Source organism: Chiloscyllium punctatum, chromosome 22 (genome assembly GCF_047496795.1).
Source record: "Chiloscyllium punctatum isolate Juve2018m chromosome 22, sChiPun1.3, whole genome shotgun sequence".
NCBI classification, from domain to species: domain Eukaryota; kingdom Metazoa; phylum Chordata; class Chondrichthyes; order Orectolobiformes; family Hemiscylliidae; genus Chiloscyllium; species Chiloscyllium punctatum.
In genome coordinates, this window is record NC_092760.1 from 88445976 (window position 1) to 88471866 (window position 25891).

The following is a 25891-nucleotide window of genomic DNA, read 5'->3' on the forward strand; positions in this document are numbered from 1 at the left end:
CTTCAATAAACAAATAACGGCAGGCAACAACAGCTACATAAACTGTCAAATATCTGCAAATTTTCACGTTTACACTGTTTGGCCAACAGTCCAGAATTTCTCTGGAATCAGTTAATTTTCTTTGTTGGACACTGCTGTGGAGAAGTAAGAAGAAAAGTAAAAGGGATATTTCCCTTCTCATCACCCCCAAACTTTCTTCAAACATATTAGTTTAGTTAAAAATAAAAATCCAAACAGAGGCTTGAATGGTCAGGATGAAATGAAGAAATCTGTCCAACCATGATTTGGAGGTGCAGGTGTTGGACTGGGGTGTACAAAGTTTAAAAATCACACAACACCAGGCTATAGTCCAACAGGTTTATTTGGAAGCACTAGTTTTCAGAGCACTATTGTGGAGGGCACAATTGTAAGGCACACAATTTATAGCAAAAGTTTACAGTGTGATAGAACTGAAATTATACATTGTGATTTACATACAAAAAAGTGAAACTATCACGGTCATTCTAACAGATGAGAGACTTAACAATCAAGGTATTTTCCAATGTAGAATTTCAGTTACATCACACTGTAAACTTTTGCTATAAATTCTGTGTCTTACAATTGTGTCCTTCACAACCACCTGATGAAGGAGCAGTCTCCGAAAGCTAGTGTGCTTCCAATTTAACCTGTTGTTGTGAGATTTTTTAAACTCTGTCCAACCACAGTTAGTACCCTGTAATCACTGAGGAAGCTGGTCAAACTTTGGAATTAAAGTAATCATTTGGTCCCTAATAAGAAACCACAAACAAACACTAAATCAAAAAAGTATGTATTTTTATAATAATTTAAAGCATCAAATTTGATTTTAACAATGTTATTTCATAAATGTACGAATTTGACCAATGTTTAACCACCAAAGACATCCCATTCAGTTGAGCACTGAAGTCAAGTTCACATTTAAAATATCACAGTTCCAAGCACCGAAATCACACATCACCTGTTTCAGAATTCTACAGTAGGAAATACAATTTTTATTCTCCACCACAAAACAAAAGCTTGCACACAATTCATTATTAAACAGTTGCAATGTTCATATTTCTCAAACAAACTGGAATTCGTTTGCTCGTGGTTGTTCAAACCCCATGCTGTACTGTCGGGTCCAGTCAGTTTGGTTCAGCTTAAACAGACCAAAACAGCGGCACTGGAAGAAATCCACCATATTCCGGAAACAGCCATGACTGCAATCAATGAGCCAACATTTTAGCATCCAGCACAGCTTAGTTTCTGCAACAGTCATGATACGATCGCAAATACATCATTCCCTCCCGAAATCCCGTGGCACTATGGCTCGAGCTAAGGGAGCAGGCCTCTGGCTTGTTCATGGAATTCTTTTGTATTTCATGACAACACATTGTCACATTTTGAATGGACATAAACTGCAATGATAGTGACTATTGTCCCACATTCTTAAAATTCAACTCCCTCGTACACAATTTATTTTGTTCCTTGTTGGTATTAAAAGATAAAATAAACTTCTGACCACGTACATAAGAAAGGGGACCAGTCAAACTATGTTCAGGGTCCTGGAATTCCATCAATTAAGGGCAATTTGGACAGATTTGAATGGGAGCACCATCAACTTTCTTAACTATGTGACTAAATTAAATCAAAACGCATTAAAACTTTAAGTAAATATACTGGCTTTTTAAAAATAAAGATGACAGTTTAATAGCAAAGCACTTCACAACTTAGAAAGTGATGAGATGGGAGCAGTTGAATACAAGCTACAACACAAAGACTAATGGGAGACTGGTGCACACGGACAATTTACCTTGGGCCAATATGGCCACAGAGGGTCAAGTGACCTCCGATGATATAGGAATAAACGACCACAGATAGGGTGCACTCAACTGAATGAGCAGAGTTGAAAAATGTGGTGCTGGAAAAACACAGCAGGCCAGGCAGCATCCGAGGAGGAGAATCAACGTTTCGGGCATAAGCCCTTCTTCAGCAAGGCTTATGCCCGAAACATCAATTCTCCGCTCCTCGGATACTGCCTGGCCTGCTGCGTTTTTCCAGCAACACGTTTTTCAACTCTGGTACTCCAGCATCTGCAGTCCTCACTTTCTCCTGAATAAGCAGAATTGAAACATATCTGGAATTCACATCTGTTGTTTGCCAAGATACAGAAACCTCAAACATAATAAAATTCCAGACTTCTTATTGGAGCACTTGATATACAACACAAAAAAATGTCTGCAGAAACTAATCAAGCATGGTGTGAAGTAGGTCTCCACTACTGAGCAATGGCTTCTAACTTCAATCATCCTGGTTGCAAGTTAGAAGTATGGATCATTGGGCTGAAGATGACCACAGATAAAGGAGGAATGGGGAGAACAGTCCAACAGCCCACAAATCAGGAGTTCAAAAAGAGATTAAAAAACTGAAATCGCTGGAGAAACTCAGCAGGTCTGGTATCGAGAGAAATAGAGTTAATGTTTTGAATCCAAGGACCCTTCTTCAACTAAGGGATCTTAGATTACTTACAGTGTGGAAACAGGCCCTTTGGCCCAACAAGTCCACACCTACCCACCGAACAGCAATCCACCCAGACCCAGTCTGCTACATTTATCCCTTCACCTAACACTCTCGGCAATTTAGCATGGCCAATTCACCTAATCTGCACCTAACCTGTGGGAGGAAACCGGAGCATTCGGAGGAAACCCACGCAGACACGGCGAGAATGTGCAAACTCCACATAGACATTTGCCTGAGGCAGGAATTGAACCCAGGTCTCTGGCGCTGTGAGGCAGCAGTGCTAACCACTGTGCCACCATGCCGCCCATGATCAGCGGATGTTAACACTGTCTCTCCACAGATGCTGTCAGACCTGCTGAACTTTTCTAGCAATTTTTGTTTTTTGTTTGCTTCAGATCACCAGCATCCACAGTTCTTTGTTTTAGTTGAAAAGGAGATATTCTTCCAACTCGAAGAGCAGGACTCTGCCTAACAACCAGTCAACTCAGACAGTGCAAAAGGGACTCATTCATTTTCACCCCGAAGTATTAGTCTCTACAGAAATGTTGCAATGATTTCACTTGGAAACCCAGAAACTTTCATTCACTTCCAGAGAACTATGAGAGAACCCACCCTGGTCTACATCATGTACATCTTTTGGATTAAAATCTTCACAAAAGATTTAAGTGTTGAATTTCAGCACATACCCTTAATGCATGTTTGTCTCGAGAATCACGTCTAGTTGATTGCGTGTATGAGGGGCCAAGGATGCTCATCACATTTACTTTTTGACGTGTGAATAATCCCCATTGTTTCTTCTAACTTAAAATTTACCCAAAAGCCTGCATCACACTTATCACTGGAAATCACGATACAGTGAAACACTTACTTGAAAGGGTTTTGCTTAAGTCCATGATGACGACCATTGTGCGCACGCTTGATCAGAGTGACCCTTTCACTGGTTGTCAGACCCAAATAGAAAATCTAAAAGAGGGAAAAACACCTTTTAGTCTCTCAAATACCTTTGCATTCAGTCTTGTCTATTTAAAATGATTATTTATTCAGAATGATGATCGAGTCTTTTAAATAAATCATGAGAAATCCATTGACATGCATAATAGCAGCTGTTAACCAGAACATCCCACTGAATCAGATACTGAGAGCGCAAGCGAGTCAGGTGGACAGGCAGACAGAGGCAGGAGTCAGGCAGACAGAGTACCAAAGGATTGGAGAGAATTCAAACTATAGGGAGAGGCTGAATACGCTGGGACTGTTTTCTCCGGAATGTCGGAGGCTGAGGGGGTGACCTTAGAGGTTTATAAAATCATGAGGGGGCATGGATAGGGTGAATATACAAAGTCTTTTCCCTGGGGTCGGGGAGGCCAGAACTAGGGTGCACAGATTTAAGGTGAGAGGGGAAAGATTTAAAAACGACCTAAGGGGCAACTTTTTCACGCAGAGGGTGGTGCGAGTATCAAATGAGCTGCCACAGGAAGTGGTGGATGCTGGTACAAGTACAACATTTAAAAGGCATCTTAATAGGTATATGAATGTTTTTGAGGGATATAGGTCACATACTGGCAAATGGGATGAGATTGGTCTGGGATATCTGGTTGGCATGGACGGAGTTGGACCAAAGGGTCTATTTCCATGCTGTACATCTCCATGACTCTATGCAGCACCTCTGGTCATCCAGTACTGGTTAAATATAGAGGACTGACAAATGATCAACAATAATTTATCAATTGGAGAATATGGGTAGGCAATGGCGAGGGTGGTAATTCCACTGGATTAGCAATTCAGAGACCCAGACTAATGCTCAAAACACGAGTTTGAAACTCACATTGACAGACGGGAAAAACTAAAAAAAAAGGAATCGAAAAGCTGGTCTAACAGGGACAGAGTAACCTTTGTTTATTGTTTTAAATACCCACGACATTCACTAATGCTCTTTAGGAAGGGAAACCTGCCACTCCTACCTGGTCTGATCTACATGTGACTCCACACCCACAGCAATGTGATTGATTCTTAACTAATGAACAAAGAATAATACAGCTCAGAAACAGACCCTTAGCCCTCCAAGCCTGTGCTACCATATTTTGTCCTTCTATACTAAAATTGTCTTCACTTAGAGGATCCATATCCCGCTTTTCTTTTCCTATTCACATATCCCTCCAGGTGTTATTTGAATGTTAGCTATTGTGTCTGCTTCCACCACCATCTCTGCCAAGATTATCCCTGCCACCCTTTTTAAGTAATGGGACAAAGATTGGCTATTCTCCAGTCCTCTGGGACCTCACTTGTGGCTAAAGAGGATACAAAGATGACGGTCAATGATCCAGCAATTTGTTCTCTTGCTTTCCTCAATACTCTGGGATAAGAAAAAAAACTCTTAAAAAGCCAAGCAAGTCACTGAGTTAAAGGGCAGTTGAAATGAGCAATAAATGCCAATGGTGTATACATCTCAAGAATATAATAAAAGTCTCTCAGTGCATATTACATGCAATTTATAAATTTATTTTTCTATTTTTAGTTCAAGAAGAATATAACATTTTTATTGTTAGAAGAGAGAGGTGGCTGAGATTCTATTATTGATTTTCTGAATGTTAAGATCAACAATAGAGTGAAAAAGTGCACTGAGGCCAATGGCATGTGATGATCGACCAATAAATCGATAACCTCGTTTTCAGCCGAATGAACATTGTACTTGGCTCATGACTGGAACGTACAAATGACAAGTTAACAGCTAACCTCAAAGAAGGTAAACTCTCCCAAAAAAAAGGGGCATTTATTAGTCATAAGCAATCTGTACCAGTAAGGTGAAGGGCACTGAAGAATTCCAATTAAATATTACTGAATGCACTTATTAATTAAAAAAACTGAAGGTATAGACAACTATTAATTCTTTGCCAGTAATAGCTGATATTTTGCCAAACACTCTGGGCCATTTACATTTGACTGTCCTTAAAGATTTAGCGATGAGACATGTGTTTTTATAATGTTGTAATAGACTGTGCCACGGGCATCAATTGGTTACGAATCATTTGAACAAATAGTTTACCAAACTTTACTTCATGTCTTTATGAAGCTTAAAACATTAATCATATTTAAAAATACTAATCACAGCATAATTACAACAGGGAAAAACAGCAATTAACTCATTTGATTGTACAGGTATAATTCTTAAAATGCAAAAAAAAATTGCATTGGAATGCTTTCATGCACGTACGTAATGTATATTAATACATGTTAATAACTTTCATCTAATATTTGGCATGGGGTTAATTCGTGAAACATTGCCCACCTTTCACAATCATTTAAGTAACAGATCACCATAGTAGCATCACAAGAAAGGAGAGGTTATTGAACAGTCATATTATACAAATGTAATGTCATGTCTAATCCAGCGTTAATATCTTTACCTGATAGAGCTGGTTTAATAGGAGGAATGTCACCCATGAAGAATGGAACACTACAAGTAGAAAAATCCATATTATCCATGGAGAGCATGAAATTATTTGGGTCAGGAATAGCCATAGTCCATCCTTCTCATAGCTAGTTGAACAATGCATGGACCAGTCTACAAGAATAAAACCATTTATGATTATTTCTTGAAATGCTCACACGACAAGTATTTGGTACACCCAAGCCTTGACACAATAATCAAATTTTAATTATTAGCTGGCTAGACTTAATCATCAGTAGATCATGTCTATTTCCAAACTGAACTGCAAAGTCCCTGAGAGTATTTTGCTTTCAGGAGTACAAACAATTAAGATTTCATATTAGGGTTAGATAATGCACAGTCAGCACCCTCATGAAAAACATCTTCTGGTAGAACCCAGTTAAACATACAGTATAAAATTTTAAACATACGCTTGGGCACACTAGCACTGCATGCAAGAAAATCCATGTAAAATGCAACAGGTTCAAATGAAACATAATACAGAACAAACTGCTGCAAATGCTGGAGATCTGAAACAAACAAAAGCAGAAATTGCTGGAGAAACCCGGCACCTCTGGCTGCATCTGTGGAGAGAGAAATAGGATCAACTTTTCAAGTTGGAAAGATGCTGGAATCTATTCTGAAAACACACTGGAGATCATAGCAGGTCAGACAGCATCCATGGTGAGAGAACAAACTAATGTTTCAAGTTCAGATGACTTGTCTTAGCTTGCTTTCTCTCCATGGATGCTGTCTGGCCCACTGTGATCTCCAGTGTTTGTTGTTTTCAGTCAACATTGTTAACAACGTTAACCATTTTCTCTTCACAGATGCTGCCAGACCTGCAGAGTTTCTGTAGATTAAGAATGGGTGCTTATTATTTATTGGCTTGAAGACAACACTGACCTGTAGGGCTCCAGTGGTGCAGGGGTTACCTACCTTTGAGCCAGGAGGTCTGGGTTCAAGTCCCACTTGCTCCAGAGATGTGTAATAACATCTGAGCAGCTGGATTAGAAAATATTTACAACATTGCCCTGATAATGTTACACATGAGCTAAGCGGAGTCAGGTGGGAATGATACCACTAAACCAAAGGCTTGATGTCACCTGGTTGGAGAGGTGAAGGTGGTCATTGTCTCAAGGATTAGAAATTAATCAATTGGGACTCAAACAAAACAAAATTTTCTTTTCAAAGGTTTGTGAATCTTTGCTATTTACTACCATATAGGATTTTTGATGCCTGTTTATCAAGTTTATTCATGATTGGGAATCTTATAGAATGAATGGATCAGATAAAGCTCTGCAGTCTTGCTCCATCTGTCGAGAATACTGGAGGACAATTAAACAAACTAGAGGAGCCAACTCCTAAAATTACCCCCATCCTCAGTAGTGGGGGAACAACAAAGCCTTTGCTGCAACCACCTTCAACCAGAAGTCCCAAGTGGCCAATCCATCTCACAACCCCGTCTTGAGGTCCCCAGCACTACTGATGACAATCTTTAGTCAACTTAATTGATTTTACATGAAATCAAGAAATGGCAGAAGACAATGGATACAGCAAAGATTATGAGCCCTATCAATATCCCAGATGTAGTATTGAAGAATAATGATCCTGAATTAGCTATGCTCCAAGTCAAGCAGCTTCAATACAGCTATAATAGAAACATTTACCAAAAAATGTAGAATATTTCACCAAACATGCTCTGCCCAATAGAAAAATCAGGCTAAAAGAAAATCCAGTCAATTACTACTTCAGACAACTCTCAGTTATCAGCAAAGTGATAGAAACTGTTGTTAACAGCACTATCATGTTGCTTTCACAGCAATAACCTGCACACCGATGCCCAGTTGGATTCCACCAGCTGCTCAACCTCAGGACTCTTTACATTGTTGGCTCAAACATGGACCAGTGGGGTGAACACAAGAGAAATCAAACTCACCAAACCACATCAATGCAAGAGAGGGACTACCTTTAACATTTGACTGAATTTGGCATCAAGAAACCTTAGCAAATACAGTCAACAGGAAGCAGGAGGAAACTCTCCACAGATCATACTCATACCTAGTGCAAAGGATGGCAATTATGGATGCTGAAGGTCATCCAGCTGAATGGAGGATATCACTGCTTAAGAAGCTCAGAATAGAGTCCGAGGCCCAAACATCTTATAGGATATAGAACATCACAGCGCAGTACAGGGCCTTCGGACCTCGATTTTGCAATCCGAAACCCATCTCACCTACACTATTCCTTCCTCATCCATATGTTAATCCAATGACCACTTAAATGCCCGTAAAGTTGGGGAGTCTACTACTGTTGCAGGCAGTGCGTTCCATGCCCCTACTACTCTGAGTAAAGAAACTACCTCTGACACCTGCCCTATATCTATCACCCCTCAATTTAAAGCTATGTCCCCTCGTGCTAGCCATCACCATCTGAGGAAAAAGGCTCTCGCTGTCTACCCTATCTAACCCTCTGATTATCTTGTAAATCTCAATTACGTCACCTCTTAGCCTTCCTCTCTCCAATGAAAACAGCCTCAAGTCCCTCAGCCTTTCCTCATAAGACCTTTACTCCATACCAGGCTACATCCTAGTAAATCTCCTCTGAACCCTTTCCAAAGCTTCCACTCTATAATGTGGTGACCAGAACTGCACGCAATACTCCAAGTGCGGCCGCACCAGAGTTTTGTACAGCTGAAGCATGACCTCACGGTTTCAAAACTCAATCCCTCTACCAACAAAAGCTAACACACCGTATGCCTTCTTAACAGACCTATCAACTTGGGTGGTAACTTTGAGGGATCTATGTACATGGATATCAAGACCTCTCTGCTCATCTGCACTACCAAGAATCTTACCATAAGCTGAGTACTCTGCATTCCTGTTACTCCTTCCAAAGTGAATCACCTCTCACTTTTCTGCATTCGACTCCATTTGCACCTCTCAGCCCAGCTCTGCAGATTATCTATGTCCCTCTATAACCTACAACATCCTTCGGCACTGTTCCCAACTGTACCGACTTTCAGGTCGTCCGCAAATTTACCAAATCATCCTTTTACGCCCTCATCCAGGTAGTTTATAAAAATGACAGACAGCAGTGGACCCAAGACCGATCCTTGCTGTACACCACTAGTAACTGAACTCCAGGATGAACATTTTTCATCAAACACCACCCTCTGTCTTCTTCAGCTGCTTCATCATAAGGCCAGAAGTGGGGATATATGCTAATGAATACACTATGTTCCAATCGTGACTCAATAGATAATAGGTGCAGGAGTAGGCCATTCGGCCCTTTCAGTCAGCACCACCATTATGATCATGGATGATCATCCACAATCAGTATCCTTTTTCTGCCTTATCCCCATAACCCTTGATTCCACTAACTTTAAGAGCTCTATCCATCTCTTTCTTGAAAGTATCCAGAGACTTGGCCTGCACTGCCTTCTGGGGCAGAGCATTCCATATATCCACTACTCTCTGTGTGAAGAAGTTTCTCCTCAACTCTGTTCTAAATGACTTACCCCTTATTTTTAAATTGTGTCCTCTGGTTCTAGAATCACCCATCAGCGGAAACATGCTTCCTGCCTCCAGACTGTCCAATCCTTTAATAATCTTATTAGACTCCTTTGACACTGAAGCAATCTGTGCTGATATGCATCAAAACCTGAATGTTCAGACTTTAGTTGATAGTTGGGAACATTGAACATAGAACAATACAGCACAGAACAGGCCCTTCGGCCCACGATGTTGTGCCGAACTTCTATCCTAGATTAAGCACCCATCCATGTACCTATCCAAATGCCGCTTAAAGGTCGCCAATGAATCTGACTCTACCACTCCCTCGGGCAGCGCATTCCATGCCCCCACCACTCTCTGGGTAAAGAACCCACCCCTGACATCTCCCCTATACCTTCTACCCTTCACCTTAAATTTATGTCCCCTTGTAACACTCTGTTGTACCCGGGGAAAAAGTTTCTGACTGTCTACTCTATCTATTCCTCTGATCATCTTATAAACCTCGATCAAGTCACCCCTCATCCTTCGCCGTTCCAACGAGAAAAGGCCGAGAACTCTCAACCTATCCTCGTACGACCTACTCTCCATTCCAGGCAACATCCTGGTAAATCTTCTCTGCACCCTCTCCAAAGCTTCCACATCTTTCCTAAAGTGAGGCGACCAGAACTGCACACAGTACTCCAAATGTGGCCTAACCAAAGTCCTGTACAGCTGCAACATCACCTCACGACTCTTGAATTCAATCCCTCTGCTAATGAACGATAATACTCCATAGGCCTTCTTACAAACTCTATCCACCTGAGTGGCAACCTTCAAAGATCTATGTACATAGACCCCAAGATCCCTCTGTTCCTCCACCTGACCAAGAACCCTACCATTAACCCTGTATTCCGCATTCTGATTTGTTCTTCCAAAATGGACAACCTCACACTTGGCAGGGTTGAACTCCATCTGCCACTCCTCAGCCCAGCTCTGCATCCTATCTAAGTCCCTCTGCAGCCGACAACAGCCCTCCTCACTGTCCACAACTCCACCTATCTTTGTATCATCTGCAAATTTACTGACCCACCCTTCGACTCCCTCCTCTAAGTCATTAATAAAAATTACAAACAGCAGAGGACCCAGAACTGATCCCTGCGGAACTCCACTTGTAACTGGACTCCATGCTGAATATTTACCATCTACCACCACTCTCTGACTTCTACCGGTTAGCCAGTTTTCTATCCAATTGGCCAAATTTCCCTCTATCCCATGCCTCCTGACTTTCCGCATAACCCTACCATGGGGAACCTTATCAAATGCCTTACTAAAATCCATGTACACTACATCCACTGCTCTACCCTCATCCACATGCTTGGTCACCTCCTCGAAGAATTCAATAAGACTTGTAAGGCAAGACCTACCCTTCACAAATCCGTGCTGGCTGTCCCTAATCAAGCAGTGTCTTTCCAGATACTCGTAAATCCTATCCCTCAGTACCCTTTCCATTACTTTGCCTGCCACAGAAGTAAGACTAACTGGCCTGTAATTCCCGGGGTTATCCCTATTCCCTTTTTTGAACAGGGGCACAACATTCGCTACTCTCCAGTCCCCTGGTACCACCCCAGTTGCCAGTGAAGACGAGAAGATCATTGCCAACGGTACTGCAATTTCCTCTCTTGCTTCCCACATAATCCTAGGATATATCCCGTCAGGCCCGGGGGACTTGTCTATCCTCAAGTTGTTCAAAATGTCCAACACATCTTCCTTCCTAACAGGTATCTCTTCTAGCTTATCAGTCCGTTTCACACTCTCCTCTTCAACAATACGGTCCCTCTCGTTCGTAAATACTGAAGAGAAGTACTTGTTCAAGACCTCTCCTATCTCTTCCGACTCAATACACAGTCTCCCACCACTGTCCTTGATCGGACCTACCCTCGTTCTCGTCATTCTCAGGTTTCTCACATATGCATAGAATGCCTTGGGGTTATCCTTGATCCTATCCGCCAGGGATTTTTCATGCCCTCTCTTAGCTCTCCTAATCCCTTTCTTCAGGTCCCTTCTGGCTATCCTGTATCCCTCCACTGCTCTGTCTGAACCTTGTTTCCTCAACCTTATGTAAGCCTCCTTCTTCCTCTTTACTAGACATTCAACCTCCCTCGTCAACCAAGGCTCCCTCACACGACCATTTCTTCCCTGCCTGATCGGTACATACATATCAAGGACACGTCGTATCTGCTCCTTGAAAAAGTCCCACATTTCCACCACATCCTTCCCTAACAGCCTATGCTCCCAACGTATGCTCCTCAAATCCTGTCTTACAGCATCGTAATTTCCCTTCCCCCAATTGCAAAATCTACCTTGTTGTGCGCACCTATCTCTCTCCATAACCAAGGTGAAAGTCACAGAATTGTGGTCGCCATCACCAAAATGTTCACCCACCAACAAGCCCACCACTTGTCCCGGTTCGTTACCGAGTACCAAATCCAATATGGCCTCCCCTCTGGTTGGACAATCTACATACTGCGTTAGAAAAGCTTCCTGGACACACTGCACAAACACCGCCCCATCCAATCTACTTGATCTAAAGAGCTTCCAATCAATATTTGGGAAGTTGAAGTCGCCCATGACTACGACCCTGTGGCTTCTGCACCTTTCCAAAATCTGTTTCCCAATCTGTTTCTCCACATCTCTGCTGCTATTGGGGGGCCTATAATAAACACCCAATAAGGTGACTGCACCTTTCCTATTTCTGACTTCAGCCCATACTACCTCCAGAGGCAGATCCCCCTCAAACTTCCTTTCTGCAGCCGTTATACCATTTCTAATTAGCAATGCCACCCCCCCTCCTTTTTTACCACCCTCCCTAATCTTACTGAAACATCTGTAACCAGGAACCTCCAACAGCCATTCCTGTCCCTCATCTATCCATGTTTCCGTGATGGCCACAACATCGTAGTCCCAGGTACCGATCCACGCGTTAAGTTCACCCACCTTATTTCTGATACTCCTTGCATCCACAACCACACAATTGTCAGGCAATGACCATCTCCACCAGGAAAGAATCTAACCATCTCACCTTGACATTCAATGGCATTACCATCACAATCTCTCACTAGCAACTTCCTGGTTACTACTATTGTGAGAAATCAAACTCACCCAACCACATCAATGCTGTGACTATAAAACTGCATGAAGCTGGGAAATCTGCAGCGAGTTTCTCTCCTTCTGACTCACCGAACTGTGTCCTTTATCTTCAAGCTGCACCAACTACAAGAGGAGAAACTCAACAAGTTCAACATCAAAACAAAGCAGCTTGCAGCACCTTGTCCATTAACTTAAAGATTCACTCCCTCCACGACCAGCCCTCATGGCAATGGCGCTTACCAGCTACAAGATGCACTAGAGCAACTCAAGAAGTTGCTTTCGATTGAACTTTCCCAACAGAAAACTTCTCCCAACTAGCAAGGCAAGACCATCAGAAAATAGAGGAAAAACATCAACAGGTTCCTCTCCAGTCACACAGCATCCTGATTTGGGATTACATCACAGTTCCTTCACTATGTCTGGAATTCCCTCCCTAAAAGCAATGGTGGGTATACTCAAATTACTTGCAACAATTAAAAATGCTCACAGTGCCTTCAAGGCAATTTGGGATTGGCAACAACTGCTGGCATTAGAAACTAATGGAAGTGAACTGAAGGTTATGAGGAAATGCTGGGAAGTGAAGTTAATGGAGAAGCTCAGATATGATCTTATTAAACATGAACAGGTGTACAAACATACACACACAAACCAATTCGGACGAATGGATTATTCGGCCACTCAAACCTACTGCCCCATTCCATAATATCATAGCTTATCTGACTGTGGCCTCAACACCACATTCATACTGATCCCAATAACTATGGATCCCTTTATTATTATTAATCTATCTACCTCTGCCCGAAAGATATCCACAGAACTTTGGCGACTTCCAAAGAGTTTGAGCCTTATGAGAAAAAAAACTATTCTCTCTGTCTTATATGAGAAACTCCTTATTTTTAAACTGTTCTAATCTCTCTTGCAAGAGGAAACATCCTTTCAGCATCCACCCGGTCAAGTGCCCTCAGGATCTTATATGTTTCAATAAGATCACAGCTCAGTCCTCTGAACTTCAATGGATACAAGCCCAGCCTTTCCTCATAACACTGCCATCCCAGGAATCAGTTGTATAAGCTTGTTCTGAACGGTCTCTAACACGTATATATCTTTGAATAAGGATACCAAACTTGTACACAGTACATTGGATGTGATCGCCAACACCTTGTTCAAATGTCGCAAAACTTCCCGAATTTTATATTCCAGTCCCCTTACAATAAATGCCAATGTTCCACTTGCCTTCTGGATTTTGCTATATACCAACACGATTCATGCACCATGACACCTAGACCACTTTCTCCTTCAGAGTTCTGCAATCTCTCCCCATCTAAACAATGTGTTTTAACCTTCCTGCCAATAGGACATGTACACATATTCTTTCATATGCTCATCTGCCAAACTTTTATCTAGTCACTTAACATTCTATATCCCTTTGCCAACTGTGTCCTTTTCGCAACTAATTGCATATATATTTTTGTAACATCAAATTTAGCAACTAGATGTTCAGTCCCTTCATAGCTATTATGATAAAATGTAAATAGTTGAGGCCCCAACACTGCTTCCAAGAGCAAGGTATAACCCGCTCCTGTGCATATTTATGTTATGCTTAAACTCTCAGCGACATATGAAACCCCTGGTTAGAGCACTGCATTTAAATGACCAAATATTGGACTTTATATGCATCAACTAATAAAAGATCTTGAAGTTAAGTCAAATTACCAACAGGTTAATTCCAAGAAATCGTTTAAAAAATGGTGTGAAATTGCACAATTATTTCACAATATTAAGCAGACATTTTTTTCTCAAAAAAGTCAAAGAAAAAGTATAACCATAAACTTAAAGAGTAAGGAAGCTCTGGCTTAAAAAAAAGTCTTGGCAATTTATATTGTCACTGATTTCATAATTTTTTCTAATCTGTGCACCAAGGAACAAATGGCACAAACTCTCTAATCGTAGGCAACAAGGGATTTAAAAAGTCATTGGCATTCAGATAGGAAGTGATTGAGGGAGGAATGGAAATGCACTCTTAACTTGGTAGGACAACAACAACAAAAAAAAAAATCGCTAAAAAGAGAAACAACGTTAAAGAATTTTGTCTTGCACTCATCAGGACTGAGACAAGAATCCAGGCTTAGAGGGGGAACAGCAACTTAGAGAGTGCGAGAAGAGGGTGCTGATTGGTTGGATCATTCCATACACTGCACCTTTTTCATGGAGGAAAGGACCATGAACACTGCCATGAGGAATGCATCAGGCATTGGCAACACCCTGACCAATTGGAGTCAACCTGCCTGGGCTGAATTGGCAACACCCTGACCAATTGGAGTCAACCTGCCTGGGCTGAATTGGCAACACCCTGACCAATTGGAGTCAACCTGCCTGGGCTGAATTGGCAACACCCTGACCAATTGGAGTCAACCTGCCTGGGCTGAATTGGCAACACCCTGACCAATTGGAGTCAACCTGCCTGGGCTGAATTATTTTCAGATGATTGATGGTTAACAGTTCCTACTGTGTCATGATGCCAACCATGTTCAGTCAGCACCACGACATTCTGCACAAATTAGTGTTCCCTTTCCAACCGTTTCTTGCGTGTTAGTCCTAATGAAATGCTTTGGCTTTGTGTGTCTTTTTATCAACATTTAAATGAATGGACATCACCAAGACAGCATAGGATCACCTGAATATGATAATTCTGACACAGTGCCACTGAGAACTAAATTGACCTTACACACAATTTCAAGTTTTCTGTTTGCCTTTTGTACAATTATATAACAATTAGCACTTATTTACACTGCATGAGATTCAAATTGAACATTTTAATAGAATTCTTCTTTCAAACAGAAAAAAGAACCTTGGAAAAAATCACTTACAGACAATAGTTCCATAACCCATCCAGCCAACTACCGTAAACAGGAAAAACAGGAAGCTAACAAAATACCGTTGATTCAATGCACCTATTTAAAAAGAATAAAATTTGTGGTGAAATAACTCATAACAAGCAACTCATTTATTAATTTCAAGTGGATTCCAACCCCGATGGGATAGCGATTAATATTGCTTAACAATTATTAGAACACACAACCTTCTTCTCCTTCTACAACATTCAACACTGTACATAGAAATTTATGCACAGAATATTAAACGATACAAAACAATGTTCTAAAACAGGAAGGCTTCAGCAATGAAAGATCAGTGCTGGAGTCAAAGGAACACCTTTCACATTTGCAAGTTGACTGAAACATTCTTGTTCTCAAGTGGCAAAGACTATTGGATTCTAAGGTTTAAACTAGCACACTGAATGATAGGGAGAATATTATTTATTTATTACTTAATTAAAACATGATAAAAAGGTGGGAGGGCAAGTGATGTGTCAGTTACAGAATGTGGGAGGTCCTGGATGCCAGTGTCACAGACACATCTGTGAAAATCTACATGTTCATAGCTCATGCAGCTTCAGTTCAAAGTTTGAGCTGGAAGCTAAACTACAGAGAATTTGGCACATTAGGGAGGGGAAATGTCATCGGGACCCTGTACTGCAGGAAGCAAGCAATTTAGGTCCCATATCCAAGGAAGCATGTGCTGGCCTTGGAAGGGGTCTGCAGGAGTTTTACAATAATGATCCTATGGACAAAGGGCTGGTCATATGAGGATTAGTTAAGGACTCTGTCTGTACTTGGAGTTTAGAAGGATGAGGCAGGATCTTACTGAAACAGAATACTAAGGCACCTGGATAGAGTAGATGTGGAGAAAATGTTTCCATTAGTAAGAGGGACAAAAACATGGGCACAGCCTCAGAGTAAGGGGATACCCTTTACAAATGAGATGAAGAAGAATTTCTTCAGCCAGAAGGTAATTAATCTGTGGAATTAATCATTGTCACTGAAGGCTGTGGAGGACAATTCAGTGAGACAAAGATAGATAGACAATAGACAATAGACAATAGATGCAGGAGTAGGCCATTCTGCCCTTCGAGCCTGCACCGCCATTCAATATGATCATGGCTGATCATTCCTAATTAGTATCCTGTTCCAGCCTTATCTCCATACCCCTCGACTCCACTATCTTTAAGAGCTCTATCCAATTCTTTCTTAAATGAATCCAGAGACTGGGCCTCCACTGCCCTCTGGGGCAGAGCATTCCACACAGCCACCACTCTCTGGGTGAAGTAGTTTCTCCTCATCTCTGTCCTAAATGGTCTACCCCGTATTTTTAAGTTGTGTCCTCTGGTTCGGCACTCCCCCATCAACGGAAATATGTTCCCTCCATACTAATTAGGTTCTTAATTAGTATGGGAATCATGGTTACGGGGAGAAGGCAGCAGAATGGGGTTGAGAAACATATCAGCCATAAACGAATGGTAGAGCAGGCACGATAGGCTGAATGGCCTAACTCTGCTCCTATATAGAATGAGAAGTAAAAGATGACGATTAATAACCTCAAATTCCATTTTGGATATTTCTATATAAACAAGACTACAAATACTTTCATACCCCCACTGTACTGCTGGCAAAATTTGGCAAGTCTGCCTTCATTAAAGTCCCACACAAGAGGTTAGTGAGTAAAATTAGGGCGCACGGGATTGGGGGCAAAGTACTAGATTGGATAGAGAATTGGTTGGCTAATAGGAAACAAAGGGTAGTGATTAACGGCTCCATTTCGAAATGGCAGGCAGTGACCAGTGGGGTACCGCAGGGATCCGTGCTGGGACCGCAGCTTTTTACAATATATGTAAATGATATAGAAGATGGTATCAGCAATAACATTAGCAAATTTGCTGATGACACAAAGCTAGGTGGTAGGGTGAAATGTGATGAGGATGTTAGGGGATTACAGGGTGACCTGGACAAGTTAGGTGAGTGGGCAGATGCATGGCAGATGCAGTTTAATGTGGATAAATGTCTGGTTATCCACTTTGGTGGCAAGAACAGGAAGGCAGATTACTACCTCAATGGTATCAAATTAGGTAAAGGGGCTGTTCAGAGAGATCTGGGTGTTCTTGTACACCAGTCAATGAAGGCAAGCATGCAGGTACAGCAGGTCGTGAAGAAGGCTAATAGCATGCTGGCCTTCGTAACAAGAGGGATTGAGTATAGAAGCAAAGAGGTGCTTCTGCAGCTGTACAGGGCCCTGGTGAGACCACACCTGGAGTACTGTGTACAGTTCTGGTCTCCAAATTTGAGGAAAGACATTCTGGCTATTGAGGGAGTGCAGCGTAGGTTCACGAGGTCAATTCCTGGAATGGCAGGATTGCCTTACACGGAAAGACTGAAGCGACTGGGCTTGTATACCCTTGAGTTTAGAAGACTGAGAGGGGATCTGATTGAAACGTATAGGCTTATGAAAGGATTGGACACTCTGGCAGGAGGGAACATATTTCCGTTGATGGGGGAGTGCCGAACCAGAGGACACAACTTAAAAATACGGGGTAGACCATTTAGGACAGAGATGAGGAGAAACTACTTCACACAGAGAGTGGTGGCTGTGTGGAATGCTCTGCCCCAGAGGGCAGTGGAGGCCCAGTCTCTGGATTCTTTTAAGAAAGAATTGGATAGAGCTCTTAAAGATAGTGGAGTCAAGGGGTATGGAGATAAGGCTGGAACAGGATACTAATTAGGAATGATCAGCCATGATCATATTGAATGGCGGTGCAGGCTCGAAGGGCAGAATGGCCTACTCCTGCATCTATTGTCTATTGTCTATTGTCTATTCATGTCGATGAAGAAAGATGACCATGGCTTACAGAAAGAACGTGTTTAATGAGCATTCTAGCTTACATACAAGCAAGAATTAACTATAAAATAGAAACCACAACTGTGAAAAACATGAAGAGTGACAACTGATTAGGGACTACTGTTATGCAGCTCTCATGTAAAAGGAAAACCAAGAGTAAATTGATTGGTGTTGGTGGCTTACAAGATCACAGGAAGGATTAGTGTGGTTAAGTACACTCAGTTACCAAGTGAAGATTACAGCGTCTCATCACTAGCCCCTACCTGAAAGTTGGGGAGAGTTTTATTTAAATTATTTCCAAAATTAATTTGGATTTAGCAGCTTTTGTTTTTGTACAGTTGCCACCTTGAATATCCTCATGCAAAAAAAAACTCACCAATACAAGTTGCAATCCACAGGCAGTGGTGATCATACTTTGCCACACAACAATCACAAACAACACAGTGCTTGGATCGAAGGGGTTTGCGGATCTGAAAATCAACAAACATTTCTTAATAAGCCAATCTATTTTCAGATCTTCTGATAATTACATTGCAAAAGATTTTCAGTGCAGAGGTGATAAGTCACACTGACGACAAAACAACACAATCATGCAAGTTTAATAAAAGAGTTCACGGGTTGTATCTAAAAAAATGAGGTGCCAACTTGATACAAAACAGACTACTTGAGTAGTATCCAGCCAACGCTGTGTCCAAGATTAATTGATCTGACAACCAACAGAAGAGCTGCAAAATCTCTGCAGTCCTGCCACATCCAAATATGAATGGTGTTGGATATTTAATCACCTAGTAGGAAGAGGTGGCTACAAAAAATGCCAATTCTCAACCATGAGGGAGCTCAGCACATTAGCCCAAAAGACATGGCTGATACATTGGCATCTACCTTCAACAAACAATGCCAAATGGATGATCCATCTTAGTCTCGTCCTGAAGTCCCCAGCATCACAAACGCCAACAAATTCAATTCACTCCACTGATATCAAGAACAGTTGAAAGTACTGATACTGCAAAAGCTATGGGCACTGACAACATTCCAGCAATAGCACGGAGTACTTATGTTCCAGAAACAGGTGTGCCACTGGTCAAACTGTTTCAATAACGCCACAACACTTAATTACCCAGCAATATGAAAAATTGCCCAGTTAGGCCCAATACACAGCATGGCAGATAAATCCAATGAGCCTATCAGTTTTCTCTCAATCATCAGTAAACAGATGAACAAGTTGTTGATAGTGCTTTCAAGCAGCACTGGCAAAGGATGGTTTGGCTTCCACTCAGACCATTCAGCACCTGACACCATTAAAACTTTGGTCCAAATATGGCCCAAATAGGTGAACTTGAGGTGAAGTGAGAATGACTGCCCTTGAAATCAAGGCTGCATCAAAGTTTAGCATCAAAGAACTCGAGGAAAAACTGCTGTTAATGAGAATTAGAAGGAGGAAATTTACTGTCACGGGAATCATACCTAGCACAAAAGTGTATGGTAGTGCTTACTCAAGGTCATTTGCCTGTGCCAGGCCATCTCTGCAGGAGTTCCTCAAGGGAGCATCCTGGACCCAAACACCTTCAGTTGCTTCATCAATGACCTTTTATAGAGTCATAGAGACGTACAGCATGGAAACAGACCCTTCAGTCCAACCTGTCCATGTCGACCAGATATCCCAATCCAATCCAGTTCCACCTGCCAGCACCCAGCTCATATCCCTCCAAACCCTTCCTATTCACACACCTATCCAAATGCCTTTTAAATGTTGCAATTGTACCAGCCTCCACCACTTCCTCTGTCAGCCCTGTCAATCTGAAAAACAACTCTCCACCACCACCCTCTGTCTTCTACCTTTGAACCAGTTCTGTATCCAAATGGCTAGTTCTCCCTGTATTTCCATGAGATCTAACCTTGCTCACCAGGCTCCCATGGGAAACCTTGTTGAATGCCTTACTGAAGTTCCATATAGATCACATCTACCACTCCGTCCTCATTAATCCTCTTTGTTACTTCTTCAAAAATCTCAATCAAGTTTGAGAGACATAATTTCCTCATGCACAAAGCCATGTTGACTATCCCTAATCAGTCCTTGCCTTTCCAAATACATGTACATCCTGTCCCTCAGGATTCCCTCCAACAATTTGCCCACCACTGACGTCAGGCACACCGGTCTATAGTTCCCTAGCTTGTCCTTACCACCTTCTTCAACAGTGGCACCACGTTAGCTACTTCCAGTGCTCCGGCCCCTCACCTGTGACTATCAATGATACAAATATCTCAACAAGAGACCCAGCAATCACTTCTCTAGCTTCCCACAGAGTTCTAGGGTACACATGATCAGGTCCTGGGGATTTATCCACCTTTAACCGTTTCAAGACATCCAGCACTTCCTCCTCTGTAATATGGACATTTTGCAAGGTGTCACCATCTATTTCGCTACTTTCTATATCTTCCATATCCTTTTCCACAGTAAATACTGATGCAAAATACTCGTTTAGTATCTCCCCCATTTTCTGCGACTCCACACAAAGGATGCCTTGCTGATCTTTGAAGGGCCCTATTCTCTCCAGAGTTATCCTTTTGTCCTTAATGTATTTGTAAAAGCCCTTTGGATTCTCCTTAATTCTATTTGCCAAAGCCTCCCTTTCTATCCTTCCTGTAGCATTTGTATCCTGGAACGTTAAGCTGCCAGTCCTGCCCATCCCTGAGCCATGTTTCTGTAATTGCTATGATATCCCAGTCCCATGTTCCTAACCATGCCCGGAGTACATCTGCCTTCCCTGTTAGGCCCCTTGCATTGAAATAAATGCAGTTTAATTTATTAGTCCTTCCTTGTCCCTGCCTGCCCTGACTGTTTGACTCGCTTCTGTTCTCAATTATACCAGTCTCAGATTGATCTCTTTCCTCACTATCTCCCGGGGTCCCACCCACCCCACCCTTACGAGTTTAAATCCTCCTGAGCAGCTGTAGCAAATCTCCATGCCAGTACAGTAGCGCCTCGTCATACGAACGACCCCGCTCATGAACAAATCGGTTTACGAACAGGATTGTACGTAAAATTTTGCTTCAACCTACATACGAAATTCAAGGTATGAACGAAGGTACGAACAAAAAAAGCCAGTAGTTTCATTGTCATTGTTCTGCTTTGCTACGCACGCTTTGAATATCCGAACAATGGGAAAGTTGATTCAGTTTGTAAACTTTTCGGTTCGCGAACCGGGTCCCGGAACCGATTAAGTTTGTAAGTTGAGGCGCTACTGTATATTAGTCCCCTTCCAATTTAGGTGCAAACTGTCCTTCTTAGAAAGAGAGGTAGTCACTGATGATTGCACAATTTATGAGTATTCAGATAACAGAACAATTTGTGTCGATATGCAGCAAAACCTGGACAATATTCAGGTTTGGGCTGACAAGTACGAAAGTAAAAGGTAAAGTTGCCGTTGTTCTAGCAGACCAGAGAGCTGCGTTCTCATGAGAGAGATATGGATAGAGAAGTCTGGTAGTGGTTCACCCCAAGGATCACCATGCCTTAGGTGCAGGGAGAGGTTGAGATGGAGAGTAACCTCAGTAACCTCAGTCAGTGCAGGAATTCAACCAGTGGTGTTAGCATTACTCTGGATCACAAACTGGCCATCCAGCCTACTGAGCTAATAGATTCCAAATATGCTAGTAATGTCCGTAATACCCAAGTGTTCGGCAATGACCATAATATACAAGTGCTAGGCAATGACAATTGCAAAGAAGAGAAACTAACCAGCACTTCACATTCAATGGTATTACCATCGTTGAATCTTCCACTATCAGCTTCTTAGGGCAATCACTGATCAGAAACTGAGCTGGACCAGCCTTATAAATACTGTGCCTACAGGAGCAGATCAAGGGCGAGGAATTCTGCAGCACATAACTCATTTTCTGACTCCCCAGTGTCGGTCTACCATTTACAAGTCACAAGTCAGAAGTGTGATGGAATACTCTCCACATGCCTGGATGGGTGTAGTTCCAACAACACCCAACAAGCTTGACATCATTCAAGACAGAGGAGTCTTCTTGACTGCGCCCCATCTATGACCTTGAACAATCACTCCCTCTCGCAGCAGTGCACTGCAACAGGAGTGTGCTTCAAGTTCCCTTAACAACACATTCCAAACCCTGATATCTAACACTGAGAAGGACAAGGGCAACGGCAACATGCGAACATTGCTACCTGCAGATTATCCTTTGAGTTGCCTCTCCGTTCTGACTTGGAACCATAATCATCCTTCCTTCCATGTTGCTGAATTAAAATCCTGGAACTCCCACCTTAACAGCATCCTTGGTGCACATACATCAAATGGACTGCAGTGGTTTAAGGCAGCACTTCACAATCACCTTCTCAGGGTCAATAAAGAATAGGTCATTAATGATGACCCAGTCAGCAACACTCAACCCGTGGACAAAGAAAAGGTCACATATAGAACATTGAACATTACAGCGCAGTACAGGCTCTTCAGCCCTCAACGTTGTGCCAACCTATCGAACCAATCTGAAGCCCATTGAACCTACACTATTCCACTTGCATCCATATCCCTATCCAATGACCATTTAAATACCCTTAAAGTTGGCAAGTCTACTACTGATGCAGGCAATGCATTCCAGGCCCCTACTACTCTGAATAAAGAAATTACCTCTGACATCTGCCCTACATCTATCACCCCTCAATTTAAAGCTATGTCCCCTTGCGCAAGCCATCACCATCCGACGAAAAAGGCTCTCACTGTCCAACCTATCGAATCCACTGATCGAATCTATCGAATCTTATATGTCTCGATTAAGTCACCTCACAACCCTCTTCACTCTAACGAAAACAGCCTCAAGTACCTCAAACTTTGCTCATAAAACCTTCCCTCCATACCAGGCAACATCCTAGTAAATCTCCTCTGAATCCTTTCCAAACCTTCCATATCTTTCCGATAATGCGGTGACCAGAACTGCATGCAAAACTCCAAGTGCGGCCGCACCAGAGTTTATTTTTTACAGCTGCAGTATGCCCTCATGGTTCCAAAACTCAATCCCTCTATCAATAAACGTTAACACACTGTATTTGCCTTCTTAACAACCCTATCAACCCTGGCAACTTTCAGGGATCCATGTACATGGACACAGATCTCTCTGCTCACCTACACTACTAAGGATCTTAACCATTGGCCCATTACTGTTTGTTCCTGTTACTCCTTCCAAAGTGAATACCTCACTTGTCTGCATCAAACTCCATTTGCCACCTCTCGACGCAGCTCTGCAGCTTATCTATGTCCCTTTGTGACCTGCAACATCCTTCAGCACTATCCACAACTCCACTGACCTTGGTGTCATCCACAAATGTACTAACCCATCCTTCTACGCCGTCATCCAGGTCATTTATAAAAATGGCAAACAACAGTGACTCTAAAACAGATTCTTGTGGTAACTGAACTCCAGGATGAACATTTCCCATCAACCACCACCCTCTGACTTCTTTGAGCTAGCCAATTTCTGATCCAAACTGCTAAATCACCCTCAATCCCATGCCTCCATATTTTGTGCAATAGCCTAACGTGGGGAACATTATCAAATGCCTTACTGAAATCCATATGCAACACATCAACTGCTTTACTCTCATCCACCTGTTTGGTCACCTTCTCAAAGAACTCAATAAGGTTTGTGAGGCACAACCTACCCTTCACAAAACTGTGTTGATTATCACTGATCAACTTATTTCTCTCTAGATGACGATAAATCCTACCTCTTGTAACCTTTTCCAACACTTTATCCACAACCGAAGTAAGGCTATAATAAAGTTTATAATTACCAGGGTTGTCTCTATTCCCCTTCTTGAACAATGGAACATTTGCTATCCTCCAGTCTTCTGGCACTACTCTTGTAGACAATGACGACATAAAGATCAAAGGCAAAGGTCCTGCAATCTCCTGTCTGGCTTCCCAGAGAATCCTATGATAAATCCCAACCAGCCCTGAGGACTGATCAATTTTCACACTTTCCAGAATTGCAAACATCTCCTCTTTGTGAGCCTCGATCCCATCTAGTCTAGTAGCCTGTATCTCAGCATTCTCCTTGACAACATTGTCTTCTTCCAGTGTGGATACTGAGGAAAAAATATTCATTTAGTGCTTTCCCTATCTCCTCGAACACCACACACAACTTCACACTATTATCCTTGATTGGCCCTCATCTTTCTCTACTCATTCTTTTATTCCTGATATTTATAGAAAGCCTTAAGGCTTTCCTGGATTCTATCTGCGAACGACTTCTTATGTCCCCTTCTAGCTCTGAGCTCTTTCTTTAGGGTCCTTCCTAACTAACTTATATGTCTCAAGCGCTCTGAGCCTTCACGTCTCATCATAACACAAGCCTTCTTCTTCCTCTTGACAAGAGATTCAACTTTTTTAGTAAACCACAGCTCCCTCACTCAACCACTTCCTCCCTGCCTGACAGGTACATACTTATCAAGGACACACAGTAGCTGTTCCTTGAGTAAGCTCCACATTTCAATTGTGCCCATCCCCTCCAGTTTCCTTCCACATCCTACGCATTCTCAAGCTTGCCTAATCGCATCATAATCATCTTTCCCCCAGCAATAACACTTGCCTTGCGGTATATACCTATCCCTTTCCATTGATAAAGTAAACACACATCTCTAAGAAGTACAATTTGATCATGTTAGACTTACTGAGGACAAAACTATGGAACAATTCAAAAAACAAAAGAACTGCAGATGCTGGAAATCGAAAACAAAATCAGAAATGGTTGGAAACATTCAGCCAATCAAGCAGCACCTGAAGGGTCACGGGAACCAAAATATTAACTCTGCTTACTCTGCACAGATACTGCCACAATTGCAGAGATTTTCCTGCAACTTCTGATTTTAGTTAACAATTCTATTATTATTTGAGACATAAATGATTATTTTAATGGTTTACCAGAGGTGAGACAAAATCTATTGTAGTTGTGGTAGACTTTATGTGGAAGGAAAATCATGTTGATAGATGACAAATGTACACATTAATATAGATGATTCTTGCAGTATTATCCTTGTTATAACCGCAAAAACATTATCCATTATCTTGCCAGAAATATTTGCCAGTAAAGATGATTACCCTCAACCAAGCTGATGAAATGCACTGCCATTTCAGGTGGCCACAGCAGATTTCTTGTGAGAGCTTTTACCTTTTCAAGTTCACTGATGAACAGCTACACCATAGCGGATAGTGTAGGACCAACAGCATAGCATTTCTCAGGTCATATCATTTCTTCACTGCACTACAGTCTATGTGGGCATGGGCTACATGGTGGATGACAGCCCACATACAGCTTTTGTTGCAAATACTAATATGGAATTATGGTATAATGTTTCTTGGTGAGCACTTTCATATGCCCAAGGAGATGCAAGTTAGAAATCCAATCACCAATGAAATGCAATTACTTCATGTTGCCATTTAATGTTTACTATTAATAAATCGGATTTATAGTCAATACTTTAAATTACTTACTATAAAAGAGGGTTTGATCTGTAGCTATCTGAAATCTGAGAGAACACAAGAGAGCCTATGCCAATTCCAGTAAG

The 25891-nt window shown here is 42.0% G+C and overlaps 1 protein-coding gene across 2 annotated transcripts in view; it reads right to left on the reverse strand.

Annotated features, from left to right (window-relative positions):
- Positions 1 to 796: 796 nt before the first annotated feature.
- The window catches only part of zdhhc13 (zDHHC palmitoyltransferase 13), a 62608-nt gene continuing 37513 nt past the window's right edge, over positions 797 to 25891 (reverse strand). For both annotated transcript variants that reach the window (XM_072592791.1, XM_072592790.1), the window contains 5 exons: positions 18686 to 18779; positions 15450 to 15533; positions 5919 to 6076; positions 3386 to 3480; positions 797 to 1217 (listed from right to left, as the gene is read on the reverse strand). In XM_072592791.1, coding sequence (XP_072448892.1) covers positions 1079 to 1217; positions 3386 to 3480; positions 5919 to 6076; positions 15450 to 15533; positions 18686 to 18779 — 570 coding nt within the window. In that variant the 3' untranslated portion in view covers positions 797 to 1078. The remainder of the gene's footprint in view (positions 1218 to 3385; positions 3481 to 5918; positions 6077 to 15449; positions 15534 to 18685; positions 18780 to 25891) is intronic.